This window comes from Macaca mulatta, chromosome 20, assembly GCF_049350105.2.
Source record: "Macaca mulatta isolate MMU2019108-1 chromosome 20, T2T-MMU8v2.0, whole genome shotgun sequence".
NCBI classification, from domain to species: domain Eukaryota; kingdom Metazoa; phylum Chordata; class Mammalia; order Primates; family Cercopithecidae; genus Macaca; species Macaca mulatta.
Genome location: NC_133425.1, coordinates 84,116,558 through 84,138,109, shown reverse-complemented (window position 1 = coordinate 84,138,109; position 21,552 = coordinate 84,116,558). Strand labels below are relative to the sequence as shown.

The 21,552-nt window shown below is 64.2% G+C and overlaps 1 protein-coding gene across 5 annotated transcripts in view; it reads left to right on the top strand.

Annotated features, from left to right (window-relative positions):
• PIEZO1 (piezo type mechanosensitive ion channel component 1) overlaps positions 1-21,552 on the top strand; it is a 67,293-nt gene that overhangs the window by 41,787 nt on the left and 3,954 nt on the right. For 2 of the 5 annotated variants that reach the window (XM_077986694.1, XM_077986696.1), the window contains exons 5-44: positions 161-299; positions 2,964-3,132; positions 3,263-3,476; positions 3,598-3,769; positions 3,888-3,986; positions 4,056-4,143; positions 4,925-5,025; positions 5,161-5,421; positions 6,216-6,327; positions 6,410-6,588; positions 6,663-6,811; positions 6,923-7,105; positions 7,389-7,513; positions 7,673-7,830; positions 7,932-8,108; positions 8,624-8,749; positions 8,821-9,021; positions 10,047-10,251; positions 13,140-13,244; positions 13,609-13,762; positions 13,843-14,086; positions 14,163-14,259; positions 14,350-14,521; positions 15,117-15,206; positions 15,283-15,386; positions 15,711-15,782; positions 16,810-16,910; positions 17,465-17,561; positions 17,636-17,692; positions 17,779-17,951; positions 18,111-18,217; positions 18,405-18,584; positions 18,736-18,994; positions 19,076-19,264; positions 19,367-19,685; positions 20,068-20,185; positions 20,269-20,416; positions 20,515-20,729; positions 20,824-20,982; positions 21,069-21,216. In XM_077986694.1, the coding sequence (XP_077842820.1) occupies positions 161-299; positions 2,964-3,132; positions 3,263-3,476; positions 3,598-3,769; positions 3,888-3,986; positions 4,056-4,143; positions 4,925-5,025; positions 5,161-5,421; positions 6,216-6,327; positions 6,410-6,588; positions 6,663-6,811; positions 6,923-7,105; positions 7,389-7,513; positions 7,673-7,830; positions 7,932-8,108; positions 8,624-8,749; positions 8,821-9,021; positions 10,047-10,251; positions 13,140-13,244; positions 13,609-13,762; positions 13,843-14,086; positions 14,163-14,259; positions 14,350-14,521; positions 15,117-15,206; positions 15,283-15,386; positions 15,711-15,782; positions 16,810-16,910; positions 17,465-17,561; positions 17,636-17,692; positions 17,779-17,951; positions 18,111-18,217; positions 18,405-18,584; positions 18,736-18,994; positions 19,076-19,264; positions 19,367-19,685; positions 20,068-20,185; positions 20,269-20,416; positions 20,515-20,729; positions 20,824-20,982; positions 21,069-21,216 (6,166 nt within the window). The remainder of the gene's footprint in view (positions 1-160; positions 300-2,963; positions 3,133-3,262; positions 3,477-3,597; positions 3,770-3,887; positions 3,987-4,055; positions 4,144-4,924; positions 5,026-5,160; positions 5,422-6,215; positions 6,328-6,409; positions 6,589-6,662; positions 6,812-6,922; positions 7,106-7,388; positions 7,514-7,672; positions 7,831-7,931; positions 8,109-8,623; positions 8,750-8,820; positions 9,022-10,046; positions 10,252-13,139; positions 13,245-13,608; positions 13,763-13,842; positions 14,087-14,162; positions 14,260-14,349; positions 14,522-15,116; positions 15,207-15,282; positions 15,387-15,710; positions 15,783-16,809; positions 16,911-17,464; positions 17,562-17,635; positions 17,693-17,778; positions 17,952-18,110; positions 18,218-18,404; positions 18,585-18,735; positions 18,995-19,075; positions 19,265-19,366; positions 19,686-20,067; positions 20,186-20,268; positions 20,417-20,514; positions 20,730-20,823; positions 20,983-21,068; positions 21,217-21,552) is intronic. The other 3 variants (XM_028841099.2, XM_028841100.2, XM_077986695.1) reach the window with 3 other exon arrangements.

Genomic DNA, 21,552 nt, shown 5'->3' with positions numbered 1-21,552 from the left:
CAGCGAGCCTCCCTTGGGGATTTCAGGCCCCAGGAAGTGGGGGGACCCAGGAGGGACGGGAGAGGGGGATGGGGACCTGGAGACTCATCCACATTCCATCCGCACTCTCCCCCGCGCCTGTCCTCCTGCTCTGACTGCGGCTGCTCCCTGCTTTCCGCAGGCTGGACCTGAAGGACATTCCCAACGCCATCCGGCTGGTGGCCCCTGACCTGGGCATCTTGGTGGTCTCCTCTGTCTGCCTCGGCCTCTGCGGGCGCCTTGCAAGGAATACCCAGCAGAGCCCACATACGCAGGAGCTGGTGAGGGCAGCTGCATCACCCATGTGTCAGGGAGGTCATTTGAGAGCTGTGGTCTCAGCCATTTTGAGGGTTAATCTTTTAAAAACAAATGTAGACTTTTTAGTTGTAAGTTGGTGTTAAAGAGGGGGAGGAACTTCCATGTCCCACCCCGGGCCCAGCCTGCGGTTCTATCCTTTCTGACCTGTTTCTACCCGGGCTCTGCCTCTGGTGGGAAACCTCCAGGCCCTGAGGTGGTGTCTGTTTTGCCCTTAAAACTCTTCACGGGGGGATTGTCTGGGGCCACGCGGTGGTGGGAACCTGCAGTGCTGGGCAGTGGGTCTGGCTGGAGAGCCGCTGCAGACGGGCTGAGAAGGGGCGGCCCCGGCAGGAGGCCTCGGCCCCAGGCAGAGAGGCTGTCGGCCCAGAGCCCCAGCAGGGGCCTCGGCCCCAGGAGCGATGGGCCTGAAGCAGGGCCTCTGTCCTCGGAGTGGGAGGCAGAGTGAACTTTAGCTGCTACGAGACTTCGAGGTCTGGCCCCGGGAATCTCCGAGCTACGGCCACCTCCCACGGGCAGGGAGTGAGCTGGGGCCTGCGTCACTGCTGCTCAGCCCCTCTCACCCCTACCCGGTCCCACACTCGCCATCCCCAGGCTCAGCCGGGATTTATGGTCACCTGGGTGTCCTGGCCCATGAACTCCCTGCCACGGGCACCCAGCCTCCTCCCACCTCACCCTCCCAGTGCCCACTCGTCAGTCAGCTGATGCTTGCTGGGCACATGGACCCGAGAGGGAAAGGGGCTCCCCAAGCCACATGGTAGGTTGGGTGCAGCTGCTCAGCCTGCAGAGGCGGGCTGCCCTCCTGCCTGTCCTGTCCCCGCACCATGGAACAAGGCTGGCACCCACATTTCAGAGGCGGGAATGGGGACCTGGAGTGGCTTTTCCGGGCATTTAAGGGGGTCCGGTCATCGTGGGGGCTGTGCTGCTGCCTGTCCTCTGAGAGACCTGCCCCTCCCTCGTCAGCCCCTCCATGCTGACGAGGGAGGGCCCAAGCTTCCTGGAGCTTGGCTGCTGGGACGGGGCTGGGGGGCTGGACTCTGGTCAGCTTCCTCTTGGTGTGATGGGAGCCTGAGTGTGCAGCTGCGCCCTGGCCGGCCAGTGTGGACAGACTTCAGAGTGCGGTGGGGGCACCAGGCACCTCCAGGACACCATTCCGAAACCCAGATCTAGAAGCCCCATGACCCGGCCTGGCAGGGCCCCCGGGAGACCCTCACTCCCACATACGGGCAACACACAACGTGTGTGCAGGCATGCGGCAGAGTGTGCCAGCCAGCCCGAGGGGCGCCGGCCGCTGGAGGAGGTGAGGGGCGTCTGCAGCGTGGCTGTGGCACGTGGGGCCCAAATCAGGGCCAGGCCTACCCCTCGGTGGCCTCACACCTGTCCTCCCACAGCAGCTGCCTCTGTTCTTTCTACTCCCAGAAATGCTCATTTTTCACGGCTCTGCTCAGAAGATTTCCCAGGGCCAGGGCCAGGGCCAGGCTGTGGACGGGGTGAGCTCAGGCCTTCCAGCCCCAGCCCTGGCGCTCTGGGGTCTGGTGGGAGAGCCCCGGGCGTGAGCGATGGCACCCTGCGTTCTGATCCAGCCTCGCCCCCCGCTGCTGTGTGGTCTCTCAGAGGGGTGGGCTCAGGGTCCAGGCCGCTCCTGCCCTGATCTCCCTGTTCCCCTGGCCTTGGAGCCTCCCAGCAGCCCCTGCAGCCCTGGAGGCCTATGAGGACAGGACCGGTCTGGCTCATCTGTCCTGTCAAGCCCCCATCCCGTTTGACAGAAGGGGAACAGGCTCCGAGAGGCTAAGTGACTTGCCTGAGACTGTCAGAGCTGGGATGGTGCCTATCATCCAGCCCCACAGCCTGTGCTCTCAGCCTGGGCGCCTGGCGCCTCAGCCACCAGGAGAGCCCCCGAGTCACAGATGGGGACACTGGGCTGCTGGCAGCCAGGCCACAGCCGGGGCATCTGACGACAGCCGTGTTCTTTCCACCACACCCTGGCTTTCCCCTGTGTTTGGGAAACGGCTGTTCTGGGAAATCTTTAGTCAGGACCAGGGAAAACAGGCTGTCCGGGCTCTCTCCCCCGACCCCGGGCCGGCCTGTCACTTCTAGGCAGCTGGCAGCCTCTGTCTCCCCAGAGGCTCGGCAAGGGCAGGAGCACCACCCCTAACTTCTAGGCACAGCCACCCAGAAGGCTGGCAGGGGTACCCAGGAGACCCTGGAGCCTGGCCATGTCCCTCAGGCCCCCTTGGTCTCTAGAGACCCCCCGGGGTGCAGACAGGGCCCCGCTGCTCCCTGGGCGCGTGGTTCAGGGTGATGAGGCGCTCTAGGACAGCCTGCAGTCGGCCTGTACCTGGCAAGGTCATCATGTGCCTGGACTTGCCAGGACAGACCGTGGGTCTTCGGCCAGGGTGAGAACTGCTACCAGGAAGGCCTGCAGGGCCTGTGAGCTCGAGTGAGGAAGTAGGAAGGTGTCAGGCAGACCTCAGGGAGGCTGGGGCCTGCGCTCAGGGAGGCTGGCCTGTGGCCCTCAGAGGGGCAGCTGTGGACGTGGCCACCTCCCGCTCTCCTGGCTGGGCAGATGTGGGCTGCGGAGGTGGCCTCTGTGATACACCTGACCTTGCCCCTGCCCGTGACCTTGGCAGGATGATGACGAGAGGGATGTGGATGCCAGCCCCCCGGCAGGGCTGCAGGAAGCCGCAACGCTGGCCCCCACACGGAGGTCACGGCTGGCCGCCCGTTTCCGCGTCACTGCCCACTGGCTGCTGGTGGCGGCTGGGCGGGTCCTGGCCATAACACTGCTCGCACTGGCAGGTACGCGCCGAGGCAGGGGCACTGGCAGTCACACTGGGAGGGGTCTTGGAGTTCCCTGATGACCGTGGAGATAGTGGGACATATGACACCAGCCAGGTACAACCCTGTGTGCCCCTGCCCTGCCCCACAGGCATCGCCCACCCCTCGGTCCTCTCCAGCGTCTACCTGCTGGTCTTCCTGGCCATCTGCACCTGGTGGGCCTGCCACTTCCCCATCAGCACTCTGGGCTTCAACAGACTCTGCGCCGCAGTAGGCTGCTTCGGTACCGGCCATCTCCTCTCCCTCTACTGCTACCAGACGCCCTTGGCACAGGCTCTGCTCCCGCCTGCCGGCATCTGGGCTAGGTAACGGCTTGCCACACGGCCCCTTTTTCCTCCCGCCCTGGTCCTGCCCACCTGGCCCGTCTAACCCCTGTGGCCCCACTGCCTCCGGGGTGGTGGGCAGTGACAGGTCTTCTCTGGACAGGGTGCTGGGTCTCAAGGACTTCGTGGGTCCTGCGAACTGTTCCAGCCCCCACGTGCTGGTCCTCAACACCAGCCTGGACTGGCCCATGTATGCCAGCCCCGGCGTCCTGCTGCTGCTGTGCTACGCCACGGCCTCTCTGCGCAAGCTCCGTGTGCACCGCCCCTCCGGCCAGGCGAGTACCTGCCACCCTTGGGGGGTGGGCCGAGGTCAGACCATGGGCTGGTCTCGGGACCTCCTGCCTCTGGGTGGGGTGTGGAGCTGGTCTGGGCTCAAGGCGCTGGTCTCTGCAGAGGAAGGAGGCGGCAAAGGGGGACGAGACTCGGGAGCTGGAGCTGGCAGAGCTGGACCAGTGGCCCCAGGATGGGGAGGCTGCCCAGGTGAGCAGCCAGGTGGGTGGAGGTGCCAGAGTGGGGGGCACTGGGCCAGCCCCTGCATGGCTCACCACTGCTTGTCCACAGCACGTGGTGCCCACAGCACCCGACACGGAGGCTGATAACTGCATCGTGCACGAGTTGACAGGCCAGAGCCCCATCCGGCAGCGGCCTGGTAAGTACCGTGCACTCCGAGGTACGGCTGGTACGGCTGGTAAGGGGGAGGCCGGTGCTGCCCCCTGGTGACCGCCTGGCGCTCTCGCATGCTCGCACGGCACCGCTGCCTGCTGCCCCCTCGGGCATCCATGTGTCGGTGTCCCTGACCCCTGAGACCCCCAGGGCAGCCGAGTGGCTGCATCGTTGATCCCCAAGACCCCATGGGGGGGCCCTTCAGTCTCCCAACCCCTCCCCAGAAAACATGGCTATGCCGTCTTGTGCTGTTCGCTCTGGGAGCTGCTCCAGGTGGGCCAGTGGCCCCAGGAGGCCGCTCGTCCAGGGCAGGGGCTGGCCTGGGAACTCCGTGTTGGCCATGTCGCCTTGGGAGGGTCTGGGGGCTCTTTCTGGCTACTTTCTTTCTTTACCCTAACCCTTGATTTTCCATTTTGCAATGTGTTTCTGAATGAAACGAGTGAAGCCAGGGCCCTGGGGTGGGGGTCCCGAGAGTCTTCAGGTGCACAGGGCTGGAAACGGGGTCAGGGCCACCTTGTGCGCCCCACCCTTTCAAGGAAACTGAGGCCCAGAGAACAGCAGGTGCTGGCAGGGCGATCCCTGACGCTCGGGGAACAGTGTCAGCCCCACCACTGGAGCCCGTGTGTTCCGCCCATAGCCCACCATGGCCACCGGGGGTCTGTCCCTCCTGCTGTGTGCTTGCCCATGGCCTGGATTTTAGGGCGTAGTCAGGGTGGGGGGTGCCTGGAGATCACCCTGCCGGAGCTGACCTCTGTCCCCACCTGCAGTGCGGCCCAAGCGGGCTGAGCCCAGGGAGGCATCCCCACTCCACAGCCTAGGCCACCTCATCATGGACCAGAGCTATGTGTGCGCACTCATCGCCATGATGGTAGGCGGCCGTGGGGATCGGGATGGGATGGGGTGGCGGAAGGTGGCTGTGCAGCACCCTCCTCTGCGCAGGTGTGGGGCATCGCTGGGAGGGGGGGGTGCGCTGGGCGGCCATGCAGGTCCCTCTGCCACGCAGGTGTGGAGCATCACCTACCACAGCTGGCTGACCTTTGTGCTGCTGCTCTGGGCCTGCCTCATCTGGACGGTGCGCAGCCGCCACCAGCTGGCCATGCTGTGTTCGCCCTGCATCCTGCTGTACGGGATGACGCTGTGCTGTCTGCGCTACGTGTGGGCCATGGACCTGCGCCCTGAGCTGCCCACCACCCTGGGCCCCGTCAGCCTGCGCCAGCTGGGGCTGGAGCACACCCGGTACCCCTGCCTGGACCTTGGCGCCATGGTGAGTGTGCACCACCACATCCAGGGGTGCCTGGGTGCATGAACCCGTCAGGGTCATCATCCTGTTCAATGTCCATTGCCCAGGGGAGTAGCAGCACCAGGAAGGTAGATCCGTGTCTGTCTGTCACAATGGGGTCCCCATTCTGCCCACCCAGGGCCAGCCCAAAGTAGCTTCTCAGTGAGTGTTTGCTGAGCAAATAAACAGACAACCTTGTGTTGGCACGGGCACCACCCCTGCACCCCTGACGCTGTGTGTGAGCGTGGGCTCTGCCCACTGGCACAGCCCTGGGTCTCAGTGACAAGCTGTGCAGGCCATGTGTTCACGGGGTGCCTGTGTGTCCATGTGAGCTGGGTGCCAGCATCATGTCTGGTCACCTGTTTGCAGGCCAGTGGGTTGTGTCTCATCTTGTGAGACTTGTGAGCCCGTGTGTGCAAACACGTGCACCTGTGTGTACACCTCCACATAAGCCTGTGGGCATATGTGAACATGCATGTGGGTAAATGTGCACTCCGGCATGTGGATGTGTGTGCATGTGTGTACATGGATCTGTGCCCATGTGAACTAGTGAACCCGTGTGACTGCATGTGAGCGCGTGTGAACCCATGCACTCATCCGTGGGTATGGAAGTGTGTGCTCGTGTGCCTCTGGGTGGGTGTGAGCGAGAGGGTGTTTCGTGCCTGTGGGAGGCCAGTGTAGATGGGCTGGTGCCCGCTGCCTCCCTGAGGGCTCTTGCCCTGGCTGTGGGAGGGGTGCTGGGCCCCCCGGCTGACTGGGACATACCGCTCTTGTCGCAGTTGCTCTACACCCTGACCTTCTGGCTCCTGCTGCGCCAGTTTGTGAAAGAGAAGCTGCTAAAGCGGGCAGAGGCTCCAGCTGCGCTAACGGAGGTCACTGTGGCAGACACAGGTGAGTGGCAGGCCAGAGGTGGGAGTTGCCCTCCTGCCCGCCCACCCCGATGCCATCGCCTGCCCCCTGGCTTGGCCCACAGAGCCCACGCGGACGCATACGCTGCTGCAGAGCCTGGGGGAGCTGGTGAAGGGCGTCTATGCCAAGTACTGGATCTATGTGTGTGCCGGCATGTTCATCGTGGTCAGCTTCGCCGGCCGCCTCGTGGTCTACAAGATTGTCTACATGTTCCTCTTCCTGCTCTGCCTCACCCTCTTCCAGGTGGCTGGCGGGCCGGGGTGGGGGCTGGGGCACGGACCCTCCCCGCGGCCCTCACCGCCCCCCTCACCCGGCAGGTCTACTACAGCCTGTGGCGGAAGCTCCTCAAGGCCTTCTGGTGGCTCGTGGTGGCTTACACCATGCTGGTCCTCATCGCCGTCTACACCTTCCAGTTCCAGGACTTCCCCGCCTACTGGCGCAACCTCACTGGCTTCACCGATGAGCAGTGAGTCCAGGCTGGGGCGGTGGGGCAGCGGCGCTGACACCCCATGCACTTCCCCAGGGCTCCAGCGGCTCTGCCAGGGGCCGGGCTGGTGCTGATGCTAACCCTCCGCAGGCTGGGGGACCTGGGCCTGGAGCAGTTCAGCGTGTCCGAGCTCTTCTCCAGCATCCTGGTACCCGGCTTCTTCCTGCTGGCCTGCATCCTGCAGCTGCACTACTTCCACCGGCCCTTTATGCAGCTCACCGACATGGAGCACGTGTCCCCGCCCGGCAGGCGCCTCCCACGCTGGGCTCACAGGTGCGGCCCCGCCCTCCCTGGCTGGCCTTGGAGAGGTGCAACCTCCTGGGCCAGGGAGGGAGACACGTGGGATTTGGACAGGAGCCACATCCTCCATTTGCTCACATCGAGGGGATGGCAGTAGCGTGGAGGTCCCGGAGACAGTGGGCATGAGTTACGACGCAGCTATGCGCCTGACTTGGCAGCTGCAGTAGCAGCGGTGCAAACAGGGCTTCCTCCAGGCCCAGGAAATGAGAGGGGCAGGAACCCAGTTGGGAGATGCCATTTTCGGACTCTCTCCCAGGCAGGATGCAGTGAGCGGGACCCCACTGCTGCAGCAGCAGCAGCAGGAGGAGGAGGAGGAGGAGGGCCCCAGGGATGAGGGGCTGGGCATGGCCACTCCCCACCAGGCCACCCAGGTGCCTGAAGGTGAGTCGGGCGGGCAGAGCACAGTGGCCACCCAGTCTGCTGTGCCACATCCCAGCTGGGGGATCGTTGACAGAGTCCCCTCTGAGCTTCACAGCCTCTTCTGCACAGGGACCTGGGACTCCCCATTTCCGCCCTACACTGACCCTCACACCGTCACAGGCGCAGCCAAGTGGGGCCTGGTGGCCGAGCGGCTGCTGGAGCTGGCAGCTGGCTTCTCGGACGTCCTCTCACGGGTGCATGTGTTCCTGCGGCGGCTGCTGGAGCTGCACATCTTCAAGCTGGTGGCCCTGTACACCGTCTGGGTGGCCCTGAAGGAGGTGAGTGTGGCAGGCACCTCAGCTTCCCGTCTGGGGTGGGGTTGCTCTGGCCTGCCCGGCTGTCCTCCCCAAGCCCAGCCCCACATGCCCGCTGCCCTCAGGTGTCGGTGATGAACTTGCTGCTGGTGGTGCTGTGGGCCTTCGCCCTGCCCTACCCACGCTTCCGACCCATGGCCTCCTGCCTGTCTACGGTGTGGACCTGCGTCATCATCGTGTGTAAGATGCTGTACCAGCTCAAGGTTGTCAACCCTCAGGAGTATTCCAGTAACTGCACCGAGGTACGGCCCCCGTGGGCGGAGACGGGAGGAAGCTCCAGGCAGCTGTGTTCGCAGCCCCACCCTCCCAGGGCAGCTGCTTCAGTGCAATGGGGCCAAGGGGGCCTCCTGGAGGCAGCATCCTTTGACCTGATCTGTGGACCAGGGGTCCACTCCCCGCACACAAGGGTGTCTGGGAGGGGCGGAGTCCCAGGGTCTGCTGCAGTGAGGAGGGGAGGGCCCCACCCCAGGCCTGGGCGGGGAGAGACAGTCAGGCAGCTGCTGCCTGGCACTTTCTCACACATCCCTCCTTCTCCCTGGACCTCTCTTCACTCCCCTAGCCCCTGCCTGTGGTCTCCCTGTTTCTCAAACACCTGGTCCCCTTCCCCGTGAAGGTGGCTCCAAGACCAGCAGCCCCTGTGTCCTTGGCTGGGGCAGCGGTGGACCTGCCCTGGAGCTGTGGCTGTGGTGGGCTCCAGGCAGGGCCAGGGGGGCACTGTGGCCTAGGAGGGGGGCACTGATGCCCAGTCTCTTGCCAGCCCTCCCCCAACAGCACCAACCTGCTGACCACGGAGATCAGCCAGTCCCTGCTGTACCGGGGGCCCGTGGATCCTGCCAACTGGTTTGGGGTGCGGAAAGGGTTCCCCAACCTGGGCTACATCCAGGTGAGTGAGGGGCTGGTGGACGGCGGGGCGGGCGAGTACCCGGCTGCCCCCTGACCCTTGCCCCCCCGCAGAACCACCTGCAGGTCCTGCTGCTGCTGGTATTCGAGGCCATCGTGTACCGGCGCCAGGAGCACCACCGCCGGCAGCACCAGCTGGCCCCGCTGCCTGCCCAGGCCGTGTTCGCCAGCGGCACCCGCCAGCAGCTGGACCAGGATCTGCTCGGCTGCCTCAAGTACTTCATCAACTTCTTCTTCTACAAATTCGGGCTGGAGGTGAGGCAGGGACGTTGCCTCCTCCTGGGGCAGGGCTTGGCCGTCAGAAGGGAGGGCTGCACCGTGCAGGCACCGAAAGCCTGGCCCCACCTGGGTCTGCCTGGGCCACCAGGGGCGGGGGACAGGGCCCGGCAAGGCTTCCCCTGGCCTCCTGTGGTGTTGACAAGAAGCAGGGGGCCAAGGTAGATTCGCTCTACTGTACAGCCCACCTCCTGGAGCCTCACTTTCCCCTGTATGATGGCAACTGCCAGCCACTCCAGCCCTCTTCACAGCACCACTGGCCCTGTCCTTGCTTGATGCCCACAGCCTCCAGGCAGGGCTGTCGCAAGCCTGAGGCCTGCCGGGTGGGACCAGAAAGTCCCTCTCCCCCGACTCACTGCACCCCACACCCCACCCTCCCGACTCACTGCACCCCCACACCCACCCTCCCCCCGACTCACTGCACCCCCACACCCCACCCTTCCCCGACTCACTGCACCCCCACACCCCACCCTCCCGACTCACTGCACCCCCACACCCACCCTCCCCCCGACTCACTGCACCCCCACACCCCACCCTTCCCCGACTCACTGCACCCCCACACCCCATCCTCCCCCGACTCACTGCACCCCCACACCCACCCTCCCCCCGACTCACTGCACCCCCACACCCCACCCTTCCCCGACTCTGCACCCCCACACCCCACCCTCCCCCCGACTCACTGCACCCCCACACCCCACCCTCCCCCCGACTCACTGCACCCCCACACCCCATCCTCCCCCCGACTCACTGCACCCCCACACCCACCCTCCCCCCGACTCACTGCACCCCCACACCCCACCCTTCCCCGACTCACTGCACCCCCACACCCACCCTCCCCCCGACTCACTGCACCCCCACACCCCACCCTTCCCCGACTCACTGCACCCCCACACCCCATCCTCCCAACTCACTGCACCCCCTACCCTCCCCCGACTCACTGCACCCCCACACCCACCCTCCCCCCGACTCACTGTACCCCACACCCCACCCTCTCCCCTCCCCAGATCTGCTTCCTGATGGCCGTGAACGTGATTGGGCAGCGCATGAACTTTATGGTGACCCTGCACGGCTGCTGGCTGGTGGCCATCCTCACCCGCAGGCACCGCCAGGCCATCGCCCGCCTCTGGCCCAACTACTGCCTCTTCCTGGCTCTGTTCCTGCTGTACCAGTACCTGCTGTGCCTGGGGATGCCCCCGGCCCTGTGCATCGGTGAGGATCACGTGGCTTGGGTGGGTGTGGGCTTTGGGGCTTTGTGGACGCCCGTGGGGTGTTTCCCGCCTGCCCCGGGCTCCTGTCCACCCTCCTGGACTTAGCCTTGGCCTCCCCCAGTCCCTCCTGCCCACCCCACATCCTACCCAGCGCCCTCATCTACGTCCTCTCTTGGGGGCGGCCCGGCCCTCTCCAGGCTCTGCTGTTCTTTCCTTTTTGCCCAATATTCTATCTTGAAATATTTCAAACCTTCAGGAAAGTTGTGAGTCACACAAGGAGCGCTGCGTCCTCTCTGGTCCCCGCGTGGGTTGGCCGTGATACCTCACACCCAAGAGCCGCCTCGAGCGTCTCCCGGGGGCGGGTGTCCCTAAGCCCACAGCCCCACATGCGCGGACCTGTCTCCTGGCAGTGCCATTGTCAAATGTGTCCTCTGCATTGAAACAGCCCCGGCCCCAGCACCCTGCTTTGTGGCGGTTTGGTTTTCAGATGGGATCTGGTCTGATGTTTGCTCTAGTCTCCTGTCTTGGGTCTAGGCCGCCCCCGCCTCTCCGGTCTCTTGGGAAGTTCCGGAGGGAGGCCGGCGGTGTTGCTGACGCCCTGAGACTGGATTTGCGTGGCTGTCCTGGTGATGAGGGTCTGCTCAAGGCACACAGCACCCTGCAGTCTGAGATGGGGAGTCACGTTTGTGCGTGCGGCCGGCTCAGGGGCGTCCCACCTGCCCCACAGTGGCACCCAGCCTGTTGGCACTGGTGGGCTGTCTGGGGTCAGCCTTGCGGCTTCATGAAACAGACCCTTTCTGTTATCTCTGTGCGTCCGTCAGCTGGGTTTCCCATCCAGGAGAGCTGCCGTTTCTCACTGGCCACTTTCCGAGAATTCCGTCATCCACAGACACTGGGCCTCCCCTCTGCTGAGTGGAGGCCCTGGCCCCTCTGGCCACACACTGTTACGTCGTCTCCCCTTATTTGGCTGGGCGTGGTGCTTCACACCTGTGATCCCAGCACTTTGGGAGGCCGAGGCAGGAGGATCCCTTGAGGCCAGGAGTTTGAAACCACTCTGGTCAACATAGCAAGAACTTTTTCTTGTTTTCCTCACCCAGACTGGAGTACAGTGACACAATCTCGGCTCACTGCAGCCTCTGCCTCCCTGGTTCAAGCGATTCTCTGCCTCAGCCTCCCAAGTAGCTGGGATTACAGGCAGGCACCACCATCCCCAGCTAATTTTTGTATTTTTTTTAGTAGAGACAGGGTTTCATCATGTTGGCCAGGCTGATCTTGAACTCCTGATCTCAGGTGATCCACTCCCCTCGGCCTCCCAAAGTGTTAGGGTTACAGGTGTGAGCCACCGCGCTCGGCCCTGTTTCCTAATGGCGGTTTCCTGTTTCCTCAACTCTTCTACGTATATTAATTGGCATCTTCCGTAAGGAAAAGCTGTCCTTTGTCCTCTGCTGATTTCTTTACTCAAGTATTTATGTCGGTGTGGACACTGATGTTGGTCGTCATCTCTGGGACTGGCTGTGGGACCAGCACTGTTTAGTCTCGTGTGGTCCCAGCTTCAGGCCCTGGGAGCTCTGGGCCTTCTCCACCTGCCCCGCCCTTTTCAAGCCCATCTTGTTTTCTTTTTCTTTTTTTTTTTTCAAGACGGAGTCCTGCTCTGTCGCCCAGGCTGGACTGCAGTGGTGCCATCTCTGCTCACCGCAACCTCCACCTCCCGGGTTCAAGCGATTCTCCTGCCTCAGCCTCCCTCCTGAGTAGCTGGGCTTACAGGCGCCCACCACCACGCCCGGCTAATTTCTGTATTTTTAGTAGAGACAGGGTTTCACCATGTTGGCCAGGCTGGTCTCAAACTCCTGACCTCAGGAGATCTGCCTGCCTCAGTCTCCCAAAGTGCTGGGATTACAGGCGTGAGCCGCCCCGCCCGGCCCTGTCCTGTTTTCTGCTCCCAGGCATTGCTGCCTCATCTTCTGCTTCCCAGGCTCAGCTCTGTGCTCATAGCCACTGTTCCGGGGAGCCCGATCGCGTTCCAGGAGTATCAGGTTTAGAGCCAGGGGTCTGGGCGCCGGCTGTGCCTGTTGCTACGGGGCTGCCCCTGCCTCTGGGCCCTCCAGATCTTTCCTGTAAAACACCTGCGTTAGAGAACCTGTGTTCTCTGACATCGAGGCAACTTCGTTTTCGTATCGTGAGGTTCCCTCTGCGGCAGACGGTGTCGTGGGTTTTGCAGACGTGTGGAGTCACATCCACCCACTCAGTCCTTAGGGACCAACCCTCCCTGCCTCACACGCCTCCCAGGAAGTGTGGCCGGGGCCGGCAAAGCCATGGCTCCCTCCCCCCGCAGGCCCTGGCCCCTCCCATCCCTGGCACGTGGTCCTGTCAGGACGCCACGTCAGCAGGACTCACAGCAGGTGCTGCTGGGTCTGACTTTCACTTGGCAGAGCACACTGAGGTCTGTCTAGGCTGTCCCGTGGATCCCGGTCCCACGTGCTGAGTGGCGTTCCCTGTTGTGGCTGCTGCGGGGGTCTGCACTGCGTGCGGCTCCTGGCTGTTTTCAGAGCTGTCACATCACACACACTGTCGTATCTTGGACTATGAGGCCGTGTGAGCCACAACCCAGGGAGGCCCAGCAGCCCCTATCTCCGTGCTCTCCGGCCTCCCGCTTGGTTCCTTTGCCCCTGGGGGCTTGGCGCATAGTTGAAGGAATGCGTGTGTGTGAACACACAGGACACGAGAGCTGTCAGTTCTCAAGACAGCAGGTGTGCATGAGGTGATTCCCATGGATCCTGAGGGTTGGTGAAAAAGTCTCGGGCTCTGAAGCCACTGGTCAGCAGGTGGGGACGGGATATCTCAGGCCCTAGGCAGGCCAGGCCCTTCCTAACATGACGCTCCCACCACCAGATTACCCGTGGCGCTGGAGCCGGGCTGTCCCCATGAACTCTGCACTCATCAAGTGGCTGTACCTGCCTGATTTCTTCCGGGCCCCCAACTCCACCAACCTCATCAGTGAGTGCCCCCCACCACCCCCGCCTCCACAGAGGACCCTAAGAGCATGTTCACACCCCACAATCTGCTCACAAGTGTGCACACAGGCTTGCAAGGGCAGACATGCAGTCAGGCATATGGCAGTCTGCAGGCCCTGACCTCACACACACGCACATAGACCTCAACATGTGTGTACGGCAGCCCTTGTACGGACGCTCCCACACCAGGGCTCCCTCAGTGGCACCCGGCCACTCCCACAGGCAGACGTGTCCCTGCTCCCAGTGGCTGCACGCCGACAGGCCTGGGGTGGGAGGCGGGCTGTGTGCGCCATGCCCACCTCGTGTGGGTCCCGGAGCAGCACAGCAGCGGCTCCTGCGTCCTGCAGGCGACTTCCTCCTGCTGCTGTGCGCCTCCCAGCAGTGGCAAGTGTTCTCAGCTGAGCGCACGGAGGAGTGGCAGTGCATGGCTGGTGTCAACACCGACCACCTGGAGCCGCTGCGGGGGGAGCCCAACCCTGTGCCCAACTTTATCCACTGCAGGTGGGTCCCATACCACCCTCCATGGGGAGTCCTCTGGGAGGGGTGGCCGGGGCGCCCACCGTGACACTCCGGCCTGGCAGGTCCTACCTCGACATGCTGAAGGTGGCCGTCTTCCGGTACCTGTTCTGGCTGGTGCTGGTGGTGGTGTTTGTCACGGGGGCCACCCGAATCAGCATCTTCGGGCTGGGCTACCTGCTGGCCTGCTTCTACCTGCTGCTCTTCGGCACCACCCTGCTGCAGAGGGACACGCGGGCCCGCCTCGTGCTGTGGGACTGCCTCATTCTGTACAACGTCACCGTCATCATCTCCAAGAACATGCTGTCGGTGAGCCCAGCCCCGGCCCTACCCGCCCGCCCTGCCCCGGGGCCCTGCTGGCCCTGCTGACCCTGCTCTCCCCCAGCTCCTGGCCTGCGTCTTCGTGGAGCAGATGCAGACCGGCTTCTGCTGGGTCATCCAGCTCTTCAGCCTTGTGTGCACCGTCAAGGGCTACTATGACCGTGAGTGGCGAGGATGGCCGCTGGGGAGGGTGTGGGGAAGCCCCTGCTCCTGGGCCCTGAGCCTGACCCTTGCTGGCGCCTGCCTTGCAGCCAAGGAGATGATGGGCAGAGACCAGGACTGCCTGCTGCCTGTGGAGGAGGCCGGCATCATCTGGGACAGCATCTGCTTCTTCTTCCTGCTGCTGCAGCGCCGTGTCTTCCTCAGCTATTACTACCTGCACGTCAGGGCCGACCTCCAGGCCACCGCCCTGCTGGCATCCAGGCAAGCTCTGGCCCAGACACCGCCCAGAGCTCCCGTCCTGGGGCTGGGAGGGGGCAATGGGAGGGACCTCGCTGTCTCAGGCCCCAGCCTGTGGAGAACAGGCTCCACCCCTCTGGGACATGGGCATGTCATCTAGAGAATGAAGGACAGCAGACTCCCGGCACCATCAGACCCTGCCCCAGTGCTGGGTCTGTCAGAGACCACAGGCTGCAGTTCCGACGGTGGCTGGTGTCTCACCCCCCGGCCGACTTGCCTGCTAAGGACTAAGTGTCCCACCGGCGGGAGGGCCCCTGTGTGGTATCACGAATGCCCCAGGGAGGGGTTTGGGCTTGGGGCCAGCTTTGCCTGCTTCCCTGCAGTCCCGGTTGGGTGGGCGCCACCAGACACCCCTGCATCTGTACGGCAGAAGGGCCTGTCCTCACCGCAGACACCACAGAGGGTGGGGGTAGCAGATGCCTCCCCGGTGGGTGCCTCTCGCCCAGCATGGGCAGAGAGGAGCCGGCTGAGCCGTCCCGGGCTGAGCGGGGAGCGGCGGCTGCCCGTGCTGCTGGGGCTGAGTGTCTGGTGCTCACACCCCATCCCTGCCTCCCGACAGGGGCTTTGCCCTCTACAACGCTGCCAACCTCAAGAGCATCGACTTCCACCGCAGGACAGAGGAGAAGTCCCTGGCCCAGCTGAAAAGACAGTAGGTGCCTCTACGGCGGGGACTCCCCCGCTCCTCCACCCAGCGCTTAGCATACCTGGCCTTTTCCCCCCTACAGGATGGAGCGTATCCGTGCCAAGCAGGAGAAGCACAGGCAGGGCCGGGCGGACCGCGGTCACCCCCAGGACATCCTGGGCCCCAAGGACCCAGGCCCGGAGCCAGGTGAGTGCAGCTGGAGTCTAGCATCCAAGGCCTCATGTCCAGCATGTCTGTGCCTGCTGGTGTGTGCCTCGTCTGTGCCCGTGTGATGTCCCACAGGGCTCCCCGCCCACCTGTCCTGTCCGCGTGATCACCGTCCGGCAGGCCCCATGGCCGCCCCGTGACTGTCCATCCACGCGCATGGACTCTGAGCCCCGTGGCCTCACGTGGCCCCCATCACTGTGGGTCTCTGTGTCTGTCTCCACCCATCTTGTCCCCAAGACACTCACAGCCCCGACCCCTCCTGTTGCCTTGACTGCTGCCTCACGCTCACCCCACCCTCCACAGGGCCCGACAGTCCAGGGGGCTCCTCCCCGCCACAGAGGCAGTGGTGGCGGCCCTGGCTGGACCACGCCACAGGTACCCCCAATTAGCCCACCTGTGACCACCCTCTCAGGCCCTCTGTGCCCTCACCTGTCCTCTGCCTGGGCTGCTGTCTTCCCCTCCTTCCCCGACCCCCAGGCCCTGAGTGTCAGGACGCGCTCAGGCCTCCTGGGTCTGGGGGTGCCTCACTGGCTGCAGACCCCTGGACTGAATGTCCTCCCGGCGATGCCCCAGCCCTTCCAACGGGGGCGTCTCAGAGCTCGCTCTGACGCCACAGGAGCTGAGCGGCAGTTTCACCTGGTTGGTCCCAGCAGCAAGCACTGCGTCGTTCTACGTTTTCTGTTCTTTTTGAGATGGAGTCTCACTCTGTCACCCAGGCTGGAGTGCAATGGTGTAATCTCAGCTCACTGCAACCTCCACCTCCCGGGTTCAAGTGATTCTCCTGCCTCAGGCTCCCAAGTAGCTGAGACTACAAGCATGCGCCCCACTCCAAGCCAGTGTTGTTTTTTTTTTTTTTTTGAAATGGAGTCTTGCCCTGTTGCCCAGGCTGCAATGCAAGGGCGTGACCTCAGCTCACTGCAACCCCCACCTCCCAGGTTTAAAGGATTCTCCTGCCTCAGCCTCCCAAGTAGCTGGGATTACACGTGCCCGCCACCATGCCCAACTAATTTTTGTATTTTTAGTAGAGATGGGGTTTCACCACGTTGGCCAGGCTGGTCTCAAATCTCTGACCTCAGGTGATCCACCCGCCTCAGTCTCCCACAGTGCTGGGATGACAGGTGTCAGCCACTGTGTCCGGTCTGTTTTTCTAACTCTCCTGGGTTTTCCCGGGTCCTCTGCAGTCAGCCCACTCAGCACCCCAGCCTGCACTGGCTCTGCTCCGCAGCTGCCCTGCCCACCTCTGTCTTGTCCTACCGCGCTGGCCTGTGTCCTGTGCCTGCACCGCTCCCGGCTGCTCCACATGGGAAGGGTGGCTGTTGGGCCTTGGCCCATGCAGGCGGAGAGGGTGTGGCTGGGGGTCTCCCTGCATGGAAGGCCGGCTCTCAGCACTGCCTGCCCACAGTCATCCACTCCGGGGACTACTTCCTGTTTGAGTCTGACAGCGAGGAAGAGGAGGAGGCTGCCCCTGAAGACCCTAGGCCATCGGCCCAGAGTGCCTTCCAGGTGAGGTCGGGGAGCCCCCGCTGCCCCACTGCAACCACAGAGCTTGTGGCCCTCGGCCAGGGCAGCATAGGGGGTGCCAGATGCCCCCAGGGCCTAGAAGCCCAGCTCCTCCGCCTCCAGTTAGCTCACCCAGCCCCATCCAGGCCTCCCAAGTCCCAAGGGAAACCAGGCTACAGGGACGTGGGTCACGTGTAGCCTGCTGCCCCACGGTCTTGGCTCTGAACACCCAGGTTCTGGTGGCTGCCTGTGGCCTGACCTGTGAGATGGGCCTGACACCTTTGTGCTGGCCGCCTGGCTGTCCAGGGTCTGTCTTTGGGCCCCTGGCTCTCGGTGCTAGACCAGGAGTTGGGTGGGCTGCATGCGTGGGGGTCCTCACCCACAGCCCCTCAAGGTCCACATCTGGGAGGGGCTCAGGGACACGGAGGCCCCTGGTAGACACAGAGCAGGGATCTGGATCTGGTGCCAGGCTTGCCCAACCCCGGCTATTCCTCCTCTTCCCTCCTGGGTCCCATGGCTTGGAAGGCCGGGTCCTAACCCAGGGGGCTGGCCCACAGATGGCATACCAGGCATGGGTGACCAACGCCCAGACGGTGCTGAGGCGGCAGCAGCAGGAGCAGGCAAGGCAGGAGCAGGCAGGACAGCTACCCACAGGTGAGCTGGGTGGGGTGGAGACTCTGAGGGGAAGCTGCAGGACTCCCAGTCACTGACCAGCATCCTGTGCCTAGGAGGTGGCCCCAGCCAGGAGGTGGAGCCGGCAGAGGGCCCCGAGGAGGCAGCGGCAGGTGCGTGGGCCCCGGGGCTGGGGAGTGGGAGGTCTCTCTTGGCCCCACAGGCTGCCCCTCCAGCGCCCCCTCCCGCCCTCCCGCAGGCCGGAGCCACATGGTGCAGAGGGTGCTGAGCACGGCGCAGTTCCTGTGGGTGCTGGGGCAGGCGCTGGTGGACGGGCTGACGCGCTGGCTGCAGGAGTTCACCCGGCACCACAGCACCATGAGTGACGTGCTGCGGGCAGAGCGCTACGTCCTCACGCAGGAGCTCCTGCAGGTGAGCCGGCCCATGCACCACGCTCGTCCCTGCTCTGCCTGACCACGCCCCTGCCTGCTTAGCAGCCTAGTCCCATGCCCACGGTACACTAAACCCTGTGTGGGGACCAGAGCTGGGACACATGCCAGGCAGCCCTGAGCCCGCTCCTGTGCCCTGCAGGGTGGCGAAGTGCACCGGGGCATATTGGATCAGCTGTACACAAGCGAGGCCGAGGCCACGCTGCCAGGCCCCACCAAGGCCCCCGACGCACCAAGCACAGTGTCCAGGTAGGTGCTGGGGTGACCCCTGAACCGCAGCTGCTGCCCCTGGAGGGTGGGCAATGTCCAGCCATCCCCGACCCTCGCCATTCCCTTGTCCACCAAAGGACCGTGGGCACTTTCCACACTGACCCTCCCTGCAGCCTGGGGTCAGACCCTAGAGCAGGATTCTCTGTGACCTGGCTTCCCTCCCCAGTGGGCTGGGTGCGGAGGAGCCACTCAGCAGCACAACAGATGACACGGGAAGCCCCCTGAGCACTGGCTACCACACACGCAGTGGCAGCGAGGAGGCGGTCGCTGACCCCGGGGAGCACGAGGCTGGTGCCTCTCTGCACCAGGGACGCATGCGGACGGCCAGCGAGCTGCTGCTGGACAGGTGGGGGCGGGACGAGCACAACTCCAGCCTAACCATGGCCCTCGGGGAGCTGCCGAACGGGGACAGGAGCCTGTCTGTGACCGGCAGCAGGTCGGGCCGTTGTGCCTCCGGGCAGTCCCAGGCTCCCCCAAACGCGCAGGTCTCCCTGCAGGCGCTTGCGCATCCCAGAGCTGGAGGAGGCAGAGCTGTTTGCGGAGGGGCAGGGCCGGGTGCTGCGGCTGCTGCGGGCCGTGTACCAGTGCGTGGCCGCCCACTCAGAGCTGCTCTGCTACTTCATCATCATCCTCAACCACATGGTCACGGCCTCTGCTGGCTCGCTGGTGCTGCCCGTGCTCGTCTTCCTGTGGGCCATGCTGTCCATCCCGCGGCCCAGCAAGCGCTTCTGGATGACGGCCATTGTCTTCACCGAGGTGGGCCGAGGCCGCGGGGGAGGGGGCGCCTGGCCCGCTGCGCTGAGCCCCCCCCCGCGTGCTGAGCCCCCTCCCCCGCAGGTCTCAGTGGTCGTCAAGTACCTGTTCCAGTTTGGATTCTTCCCCTGGAACAGCCACGCGGTGCTGCGGCGCTACGAGAACAAGCCCTACTTCCCGCCGCGCATCCTGGGCCTGGAGAAGACTGACGGCTACATCAAGTACGACCTGGTGCAGCTCATGGCCCTCTTCTTCCACCGCTCCCAGTTGCTGGTGAGTGCGAGCCCTGCCAGTGCGGGGCTGGGCAGGCCCTCTGGGCACCTGTGCCCTCTGCCGGGAGGCAAGGCCCCCTCACCACAGCCTCCCGCCCCACAGTGCTACGGCCTCTGGGACCACGAGGAGGACGCACCATCCAAGGAGCATGACAAGAGCGGCAGGAAGGAGCAGGGGGCCGAGGAGGGGCCAGGGGCCCTGCCGGAACCCCAGGCCAAGGCAGGCACAGGGCTCGAGGAGGAGCCAGGAGTGCCCGAGGCCACCACCGAAGACCATGTTCAGGTGGAAGCGAGGGTCGTACTGACGGATGGGACCCCAGAACCCCAAGCGGAGCTCAGGCCCCGTGACACGAGGCGCATCAGTCTACGTTTTAGGAGGAGGAGGAAGGAGGGCCCAGCACAAAGAGGACTGGCAGCCATCGGTATAAGCGCCCCGTCCCACCACCTCCTGCCTACCCAGTTCTCTGAGTGGGGCTACTGCAGGGAGGGTCCTTCTCAGATAAGACGGCCAAGCCCAGTGCAGGGCCCACCTGGATCCCAGGAAGGCACTCTGAAGCCACAGCTCCTGGCTCTGCCCCCAGGGATGCCCCCCACATGCAGGGTGACTGCTGGCCTGGGCTGGTCCCTCACGGTTGCCCCAGACAGAGGACACAGCCCCAGCTGTCTCCTTGCCAGTGACACTAGGCGCTTCCTGTGTTCAGTCTGCTTGTCTGTCAGATGGGGCGAATGCCAGCCTCTTAGGGTGGTCGGGAGCCAGACCCAGTCCCCAGGGGGCCCAGGCAGAAGTCAGCTTTTCCCCTACAGAAGCTGAGGACACGAAGGAAGAGAAAGAGGCCCCCACGGGGAGAGAGAAGAGGCCGAGCCGCGCTGGAAGAAGAGTGAGGGTGGCTGGGCGGCAGCTGCAGGGCTTCTGTCTGTCCCTGTGAGTGATGGTGGCCGGGGGCAGCTGGGCAGTGGGGGTGGGGAGGCGGGTACTGGCACCAGGCTGAACAGCCCCTTCCGCAGGGCCCAGGGCACATACCGGCCGCTACGGCGCTTCTTCCATGACATCCTGCACACTAAGTACCGCGCAGCCACCGACGTCTATGCCCTCATGTTCCTGGCCGACGTCGTCGACTTCATCATCATCATTTTTGGCTTCTGGGCCTTTGGGGTGAGCCAGACCCGGGACACCCCAGTGTACGCAGAGCTCAGCAGCCACCCACATCCCCAGGGCCTGGTTCCCCCTGACCTGTGCTCTCCCGGCCACAGAAACACTCGGCGGCCACGGATATCACGTCCTCCCTCTCAGACGACCAGGTACCCGAGGCCTTCCTGGTCATGCTGCTGATCCAGTTCAGTACCATGGTGGTTGACCGCGCCCTCTACCTGCGCAAGACCGTGCTGGGCAAGCTGGCCTTCCAGGTGGTGCTGGTGCTGGCCATCCACCTATGGATGTTCTTCATCCTGCCTGCCGTCACCGAGAGGTGGGCCCTCACGCGGGGGTGCTCGGTCTCCGGGGGCGGGGCCCTGCAGGGCTCCGTTTCTGAGGGGGTCCTTGACCTGGCCATCCCACCCCAGGATGTTCAGCCAGAACGTGGTGGCCCAGCTGTGGTACTTTGTGAAATGCATCTACTTCGCCCTGTCCGCCTACCAGATCCGCTGCGGCTACCCCACCCGCATCCTTGGTAACTTCCTCACCAAGAAGTACAATCACCTCAACCTCTTCCTCTTCCAGGGGTGAGCGTGAGTGCAGGTCCGCCGGGGTGGGGGTCACAGCCCGGGCAGGAGGGAGCCCACCTGATGGGAACCCTGGCTGTGGGCAGGTTCCGGCTGGTGCCGTTTCTGGTGGAGCTGCGGGCAGTGATGGACTGGGTGTGGACGGACACCACGCTGTCCCTGTCCAGCTGGATGTGTGTGGAGGACATCTATGCCAACATCTTCATCATCAAATGCAGCCGAGAGACAGAAAAGGTGCCTGGGCCCGGGGCGGGGGCCTGGACAAGGGATGTGCCTTCTCCCTAAGACAGAGGCACTGCTGCCACGAGAACCCGTGGTGCTGGTGGCCCTCCCAGGGCTTGCAGCCCATGGGGACATGAGGTGAGCCCACCCACTGGCTGATCACGAGGCCAGTGATCTTGGCAGCTGCGAGTGCCAGGGGCAGAAGTGGGTAGCGGACTTGGTCCTGTTCCAGGCAGGCTGGCAGCAGAGCAGGGCCTGGTGCGGGGAGGACCGGACGGACACTGTTCCCTGCGTTCTTGTTTAACGGCTTTGTTGAGAGATAATTCATGCATCAGACCACTCACCCAT